The following is a 9,255-nucleotide window of genomic DNA, read 5'->3' as shown; positions in this document are numbered from 1 at the left end:
AGGAAAGGGGCAGGGTGAGGAAGAGAGAGGGGAGGAGAAAGGAAAGAGGGGAGGGAGGACATGGAGGAGAATTTGGAAAAACAAAGAAAGGCCAATTTTATGGGGCGAGGTAAAAGAGCAGGTATATACTGAAGGTAATGGACAGGCAGATGACGACAAAGAGAGTATGATCAACATTCTCTACAAGATAGAATGTTATATATAGTGAAGGTAGAAGGTATGGGGAAAGGGGTTTAAGACTATGATTGCAAACAATACCGGCGATGCCACAGCAGCTTGTTACGAGTTCATCTTGGGTTTGATATAAGTTTGTTATCAATAAACATCTTCCAGGAGTTTATCAATCTGCTTCCATAAAGAGGATAAGAGTAAGAGAACGAGGAAGACAAGGAGGAGGACGAGGCTGAAGAAGTGCGAAAAACAGGAATTAGGATGAAGACGATGAAAAAGGATGTGGCAGAAAAGGAAGAGGAGAGGAGGAGGTGGGGAAGATGGAAGGAAAGGGAAGAGGAAGGAGAAAGAGGAGGAGCGGCAATAAAAGGAGAAAGAGGAGGAGGAAGAAACAGCGAAGAAGTGGAAGAAGGAAGAGGAAGAAGAGGAGGAGGGAGGAGGAAAAGGAGGGGTAAGAGGATAAAAAGAAAGATAAAGAGAAGGTGAAGAAGTAGAATAATAAGAGGGAGGAGGAGAAAGAGGGCAAGGAAGAGGAGGAGGAAGACAAGGAGGAGGAGGGGAGGAGGAGGAGGGCAAGCAGAGGGAAAAAAGGGGAATATGTGAGCAAACACGCGAGATCTGGGGGAACACTGCCTGAGGGTAGACAAAGGGGAAAGAGGGGAAGGAAGAAAAGGGGAGGGCCAAAGAGGGGAGAAACGAGGGCAGAACAAACAAGAAACGCAAATGGGATACATGATAATTCAAAAAAAAAAAAAAAAGAAGAATAGAGAGACGGAAAAGAAAGTGGGGAAGCTGAATTAAATCATGTAACAGCATAATTGTCGTCCAAATCATAGATTATAAGGTAATCTCATTGATAAGATGATGATGAATGGTTGGATAGGAGGAATATTATTATGAATGATAAAATTAAAGGAAATATTTGGGTATTTTTATAGCCATTTTTCTATATCATTCGTTCAACAATGTTAGTCTATTAGGTTTGTTTTAATGTACACAAATATGTGCCCAAGCACACATTATATATATATATATATATATATATATATATATATATATATATATATATATATATATACATATGTTATAGTTTCTATCATTTCTATTTTTCGAAATGCAAAGACAGGATAAGATAGGCTGATTCTGGATAATGAATACAAGATGGAAGGTGACAAAGATGGAAGAAGATAGACAAAGACAACACAAGAGGAAGTCGGCTTAGCACAGAGGTGACCGAGTACGTGCTTCTGATAGGCTCTGGGTCTCTTGGAGCGGAGCGAGTTAGGCCTAAACCGCCGAGTCGTAAAAGGAAAGCTGGTTTGGGTTGGTACGTTACCAGGGATGGTCTGCAACCCTGAACTGAGAGTTAAGGATAGATTCTGAAACGAAGAAGTTACCATTGGTGTTGTAAGGTGAACAGGTATCATGAGCGACATGACGTCATAACGACATGAATTTCGTACCCCAACAGAAGAACGCTTGAATCCACCTCACCGGTAGACTTTCACAATGTTTGAAGAGTTTCGCTGTTACAGTCTCTAGTGATAAGGGTGGTGATGAGGGAGGGGGGGACGGGGGGAGGGGAAGGGGAGATTGCCAGGGAGATTTGACAAAGGAAACGGTAGTTGGAAGCCGAGAGCTCGCCAAAGGGCTTGGGAACAGCATCTGAGCAGGATCGGCGCGGGCTGCTCATAGAATCAATAACACCCGCGCATCTGATGCAACAGCTACCGCGCTTTGCACTCTCCCTCCCACCCTTCCTCCTTCCCTCTCCCTCCCTCCACTCTCCTTCCAGCTAAAGATAAGAATATCTAGGTCAGCTCTCATGCGATATTGATGGCGTGACAACCAGCATGGTCCGGCTCAAGAATTTTAATTTAAATGCGATAAAGACAAGGACAAGGCGTGGTAATCTACGGGTTTGGTGCGAACTACGAAAACGAAACGTAAGGTTTTCCTACACCACCACCACCGCCAACCCCCACCTTCCTCCAACGTTTGGGTCGATCGTTTTCCGTGACCAGGAAGGACTCTTTGGTTGTCATGGAGTATCACAGGTTAGCTGGGAGTTCAGCAAGTAGGAGAATAAGTAAGAGTCAAATACCAAAATCCATTTGCCCAAATGTACCACTTGAATTTCAACACAAAAGTACAACTGATTCTATCCTGTTTTAAATTCAATTTCATAATTTCGCTGAAGACAGAAGGGAGGATGAGGGTCATAGATTCAGTAAGGGACTGAGCAAACCTGTAATCACATTGCCCCTACGTACTTAGGGATCCTTGGCTAAGCTGGATTGTTGCCCCATCTGCCCCAACAATGAACGAGATTCGGGGTCGCTTGACGACTGTGAGCCATAAATCCCGGGCTAGGCTTGGGCAAATGGACCCAAATCCCCACCCTATCCATGGCTACATTCGCACAAACAAGTGGGACAGCCCCACAACCCCACGAAAACTTATTTTGTCCGATTTCATTCAGATAATAAGGATCGAAACTCCTTTCAGGCCGATTTCATTAAGACAAAGGGAATCGAATCTCTTTCAAGGGAATCGAATCTCTTTCAAGAGAATTCTATTCACGTTAAAGGGATCGAAACCCTTTTCAATCCAAGAATGTTCTATTTAAGGAAGAATCCACGTAGACGTTTGGTTTCGCGCATGTAGCTTGTGCCCGCTAGGTCGAACCGGCTTCGTTCTGTGTCATTCTTGACACATTGGCCCGTCCTGAATCAGCTTCTGACACGCAGGTCCAGAGAGTAATTTGGGCTTTAAAAGGACCAGAAAAGGCTGTTTTGGGTGAAAAAAAAATCAGACATGTAGTTGGGTGGGGGTGTCCTTCTTGTATTAATTCCTGCTGTCGCCAGGTGATTTTATTCAGCTAAAGCCTTCCAACCCTTCCCCATCATTGAAGTACTGTCCCACGAAAACATTCACAGACACACATACACACACGTGTACGATGAACATATAATGCCTAAATATATACTGTACACATGTAAAATCATGTAGCTTAATCCCACGATACATATAAACCATAACTATGAAAAGAAAAACAGAGAACGAGAAAGAGAAAGAATATTCGCACACTGTATATTTAAAGTTGAGCTCAAAGAGAGAGAGAGAGAGAGAGAGAGAGAGAGAGAGAGAGAGAGAGAGAGAGAGAGAGAGAGAGAGAGAGAGAGAGAGAGAGAGAGAGAGAAGAGAGAGAGAGAGGGAGTCACCTGACTCCACTCGCCCCAATAATAATAGCTGGAGTGGAGGAAGAGAAGGAAGACGTCTGCTTTGATGGATTGTATTCCATCCATCTTTCGTTTGCCGATTTCAGTTGGGTTATTCCGGCTGTCTCCGGGTGATTGTTTCATCTACCCAGTTACAGTGAATGAAAATGAAAATGGCCAAAGGATTTTATTCAGCTGACATAACCCCCCCCAACTTGTCAAAAGGGTTGTAGTTTAATGGTTTGTAATAAAATGTCATCCATTTTAATTTTAAATAATCTTCAATCGTTTTCTTTGTGATTGCATAGAGTACGCTGGGCAAAGGTGGTGACATCTGTTACAGCTAAGTGCCTCCTGACGATTCTTTATTTTTTTTTTGGGGGGGGGAGGGGGGCTTTCATCTGAGTGTTACCCTAGCGATTAATGTATATACTTCTTGATTTTTTTTTATCAAGTTAGTGTAAATGTATTACAAAGATACTGGCTGGTCTGATACAGTATCTCTTGTTTAGTAAACAGAAATAAAAAGGTCTAGGAAAGACATAGGATGAAAAGGGAACATGATGATGATGATGATGATGATGATGATGATGATGATGATGATGATGATGATGATGATGATGATGATGATGATGATGATGATGATGATGATGATGATGATGATGATGATGATGATGATGATGATGATGATGATGATGATGATGACGATGATGAAAATAAGCAAAATATGAAAAAGAAGGAAGAGTGATGATGATGATGATAATGATGGTGTTGGAGCTCTACGGACGAAACACACAATACTTTGTAAGGTGGAGCAAGAGAAGAGGGACCGACACAGACCAATTCTATCCTTCTGTCCCCCTTACCGAATGTCCATTTTCCCGTCTCCCCACCTTACTAGCACAAGCCTCATAATCAAATCGAAAATAAAAGAAAAACAACAAAACCAAACATAGGCATCCTTGTTTTCATATAAATAAATCAGATGAATGATGGAAAGTATCTTATTCTTTTTTTAATATCCATCGCGCGATTAAATTTGATCTCTGACAAACTATATAGAAAGTCGTGCATAACATGTCGATCCGGCATTGAATAAAGATAGAATGACAAAGGTTAAGATCTCATGTTGAGTAAATTGGTTTAAGATGAGTGCATGACAAGTAAGCTATTTCTATCACAACCGTGATTAGTAAATTGCCCCGGGTTATTCCTGTTCATTTAGTTCAATAAAATCAATTCCATCAACCTTTGTTCTCTTTATTAAACCTTAATTAATTCATTGTCATTTTTCTATACAAAAATGGATATCAAGGAACTGCAGTTGTTAGAATAATTCATAACGTTTCTGTAAAACACTGGCTGACGAAATAACACCGACTGACACATAATGTTGGCTGACGACATCGCATCCAGAGGTGAACAAAGAACTCGCTGCTGCCATACGGCAAATATTATTATTTTTTAGCAACACAGTTTTGTGTCACGCTATTTTACTTACTTCTCAATGCTTGAATTTATTTTTTATTTGATTTACCGTATGGTATATACCTACACGTGACGTATTTCTTTCGTAAATAATAGAACTAAAGGAAGAATTAACAACCATATTCGCGCATGCGCCGAGCGCACGGCTTTCTGTGGCACTTATTTCAAAATAGAACGCGCTTTTTTTATAATGTTTAGTTACATTCTGAATCACAAAAATAATAAAACGTAGCATTCGAAAGCGCCAGTTTTTATTTTATATGATAATTTAGATATTCAAGTGTTTTATACATATATATTTTTAGCATAAAAAGTAAAAAATAACCCTTAAAATTAAGATTAGGTAGTTTTGAATGAAATGTAAAGAAGTGTCCGATTTCATTAGCTCAAACCTGCTGGCAGAGAGTGTACCCCCGCACCCAGTCACGTTCGTCACTCAGTTAAAGGCCCTGAGCATCAGGAGGAGCACGTCAGTTGTCGCTGGAACCTCGTGGACAAAGGGCTAGTGACTGAATATATATATTATACAAAATGGCACACCTTAAGGTTCTGTTGCCAACGGCATCTACACTCAGTGAACTTCTAGGACCCCTACCCGTCGAAGAAGGTAACTGTCAACATTTTATAAGTTTAGAGTTAGCTGTTGCTAACTGCACAGCTGATTGGCTTGGGATCTGTTCGCTATAGCGGGGTTCAGCTGGGTGAAATGTTGATGGGAAATTTCCACGTCTTCTCATGCAACTTTCTGCAAGTATTTTTTTGCAAAGTGTACGGGTAACTTAGCAGGACTGTAGGATGGTTTTCAAGGTTCATTGGGAATGTGAAAGAGTCGCTTAAAGACTAAATACAAGAATCTACAGCTTCCAGTCTCCCCTGGTCTTTGTTCAAGTAGTCTTTGTCCCATAGATACACTCGCCCATCGACGCGTCCATTTAGTAGTTGACATTAGATGGGTATTCTAGTAATTTTCTGTGGTTTCTAGTGTGAAAGTAGCGTCATCAATGTGACGTGATATATCCTGTGGAATTTACAGCATCACATCCGATTTAAAAACGGATGTTCGACTTGCCTCAGTGTAGCTTGCCCATTTGTTGGAGGGGGGGGTAGGCAAAGGGATTATAACTTAAATAAGATAAAGATATATTCTATTAGAGTCTTCGTAGATATATTCTGTTAGAGTCTTCGGAGAATAAACTTCATCAAGTGTGCGTGGTTTTGAAATTATGGTAACTTAGGTTTTGAAAGTCTTCGGAGGTTAGATGCCATTCGTCAACATTACAGTAAGACAGTAAGAGTATATTGAAACAGAAATCGCTTACTTTAGCGATTCGATTATGAATAGATGTATCTGAATATTGTTTACTAAACAAAGATTTGGATGAAAACAGGCACAAACCTGTACAGACATCGGACACTATACAATAAAAACTTTAAGATTTTCGTTTAACTATTATTTTGAAAACGATAAAGGCGTTCCAGTTTTGTCTTCATAACTCAGTCACTTAGACAAGTCACTTAGACAACTTGAAAACTTAAATGTTGATAACCGGTATTAGAATTCATAACCGGTAACATTACCCCCAGTGTAGGCCTATGTCCTCGTCACTAATGAACTTTATTTTTGCATTCCAGATCTTTCTTTGGCGCCCATCGAAGACCCTTCAGAAGCTATTACTCGAGCAGTTCTACGCAACAGACTCGAGGAAGAGCTGTGTGGGGGTTTTGGAACCGACCTATTAGTTCTTCCGCCGTCGTTACTAGATTCTGTAGCGGATCACGTCTGGTTCCTCTCCAAAGATGAACCCTGTGGCTTGAGGTGAGTTTTCCCTTGCCTATGCATTGCTATTGAAGTGTGCAATAAAGTGAAATCTATCAAATACTATAGCTTAAAACTGTAGCAAAACTAGATTGCTTTCTTGGTATCATTAGTAGAAAATGTTTACTGAAAAATTAACATTTGAAAAGTTGTTAAATGAATCCATCTTGTCTAATACTGTTGATGCCAACAATGTCGTTAAGTTATTCTAGTATTAGTTTCAAAATATGTAGCTACAGTAGTAAAGGATACCATTTGACATGGTTCAAAGAATTTAACTAATCATTTATTTTTCTTCTTCCACAGAGGGTGTATGCTCATTGTTGAATGGGAAAGTGACAACGAGGGACACATGCTCACACAAGTTGAAGCAGACTCACAAACGCCGACCACCTTCGAACTTTACCTCACACTAAGACCAGATCCCAATTCATGGTTCACCAAAATGGCCAAAATCTTCAGGTAAGGATAAGTCCCATGACATATGACTACTCTTGTTTGATAAGAATGAAATAATTTGTTAATTAATGTTGAGTCAATCCAAATCAGGGTTTGCTCTTTTCACTTGGTCTCAGAAAATCAAAATGTCCATTTCAATCGCAAATGAAAGTCTAACCCATGTGTCTTTTGTCCATTGCAGGTCACTAGGTAAGAGGAAGGTTGTGGTCTCCCCAAAATACGAACTTCTCAAAAAAAGACTCTACGCGATGGAAGAGTGAAGAGGAGAAACTAGCTTCAAACGAGTGGATGTGTTACACTTGGACGTGGGTGAATGAATTTTTTTATATACTCTTCTGGTTTTATTAGAAGATGACCAGTCTACTGGTAACTACAAGAGAAATACCAGTGTTGTGTTAAGTGTGCATGAGTGGAAGGTTGAGTTACTGCACCCTTAGTTGCAACAATTCCTTTTTTTATACAGATTATAAGATTATATGTTCTTTTTGTATTGTCTTGTCTCATAACGTCCTGGGTTTTTTAACCATAGGACAACAGAATCCATGTTTTTGTTAGATTTCAGCTATATTGCTGATTTTATGATCTGGAAAATGTGATGTGCATCTTTGCTTTGTCTATGATCTCAGTACCCAAAGTGGAGGAGCTATTCAGAAGGTGGAAGGAAGGGTTCCGCACAGAATCCACATTGACTGTGGAACTTTATCCACATTTTTTTTTTTTTTTTTTTTTTCCACTACCACAAAATAGTAGTAGTATCTGCATCTTGACAGCATAGTAACTGCGCTAGAATGGACTAGGATGCCGTTTGTTTTGTATTATGTTCCACGTTCTTTGGTACGGACAACACAAATTTCCGTAACTCAAAGGCGGTTTGCTCAAAGGTGCATTTAAAAAAGTTGAAGGAGGTTGGTTCTATACTCTGTAGCTTTAAGCCATGGACCTAGTACGCTGGATGATGGATCAGTGTACTTTTTAGTATTATGATGGAAAGTGTAAGGTTTTTGTAGTGTGCTAAAGTTGGCAACGGGAGCTGTCGGCAAGAAGGAAGTGGCAGCTCATGAATGTGCGGGAGTTACTAGTCTTGGAGGACAATGTGATAAAATTATTTGTTATACTATTTTTATAAAGAAAATAAATGGTACAAATATTTAATCATGACTTTCTCTTCATCTGCCCTGTGAAATGGATGCCTTTCATGTATGGAATGTGAATTCTGTCATATCTAGCATTTAGGTATATGGAGTACAGAATGTATACAAATCAAAAGCTGAGGGCTGTTTGGAGGGGGAAAAAAATAAATAAGAGGTTCTCGGAGATTGAAAATAAAAATTTAAAAGAGTAAAGAACAATGATTGAAGAGTAAGATAATGATGTTTGCTGAATTTGTGACCCTACATTCATAAGGAACCGAGATTAAAGGAACAACAAATGATAGGATAAGTAAAGGATGGACTCATGACTTGATTGGCCACTCCTTATAAGGTGCAAAGCTTCTTTTGTTGCGTATGTGTGCATATACAGTATATGCAAGATTATCTTTGTCGAGCCACTCAGAACTTTGCAAAAAGAGATTAATCTTAATCCAAAACTGTACATAACTGGAACAACAACGACCACTGAAATGGTTAAAGATTTGCACAAATTAGCTAACAAAACCCTAAGTACAACAATTTGACCATACATAGACGATGTATGACTAGATATATCACAATACTAATTCTTGCCTCGAATTACATTAATCAATCTCTCTGGGAAGAAACATTGGACCGTTGTATTACTGTGGGACTGTTTTTATTACTGGCTTATAGATGTTGAAAGTAAACAATCACCGGTTGTCAGTCCTCCTTATATGAAAAGGCAGTGGAGCTTCAGTTAAAGTTGAGAGAGCAAATGACCAATCCTGGTCCAGAGACAGAGTGTCATGCACATCCAGATGGATGGGGGGGGAGATCATTCTTTCTGATGTCAATGCATGACCACCAGGTAACTGGCAACAGCCACTAAGACTTAATTGGTGCATTATTTCAAACCAAACTACTTCATTAACTGCAAACCCAAGTGCAGATCTAAACCAAGAAACAGCAACAGCAAAAACAATAA

General features: G+C 39.7%; 1 protein-coding gene across 1 annotated transcript; it reads left to right on the top strand.

Moving 5' to 3' along the window:
* Nucleotides 1-5,307: 5,307 nt before the first annotated feature.
* On the top strand, nucleotides 5,308-8,307 carry LOC143033811 (protein charybde-like). The gene is made up of 4 exons (XM_076199307.1): nucleotides 5,308-5,487; nucleotides 6,513-6,696; nucleotides 7,003-7,158; nucleotides 7,337-8,307. Exons 1-4 carry the CDS (start codon nucleotides 5,412-5,414, stop codon nucleotides 7,413-7,415), a joined length of 495 nt encoding a protein of 164 aa, XP_076055422.1. The 5' UTR covers nucleotides 5,308-5,411; the 3' UTR covers nucleotides 7,416-8,307.
* Nucleotides 8,308-9,255: the final 948 nt, after the last annotated feature.

Source organism: Oratosquilla oratoria, chromosome 16 (genome assembly GCF_046742065.1).
Source record: "Oratosquilla oratoria isolate Oo_2021 chromosome 16, ASM4674206v1, whole genome shotgun sequence".
Lineage (NCBI taxonomy): Eukaryota > Metazoa > Arthropoda > Malacostraca > Stomatopoda > Squillidae > Oratosquilla > Oratosquilla oratoria.
The sequence above is the reverse complement of the archived record's forward strand: the minus strand, read 5'-3'. Positions and strand labels throughout refer to the sequence as shown.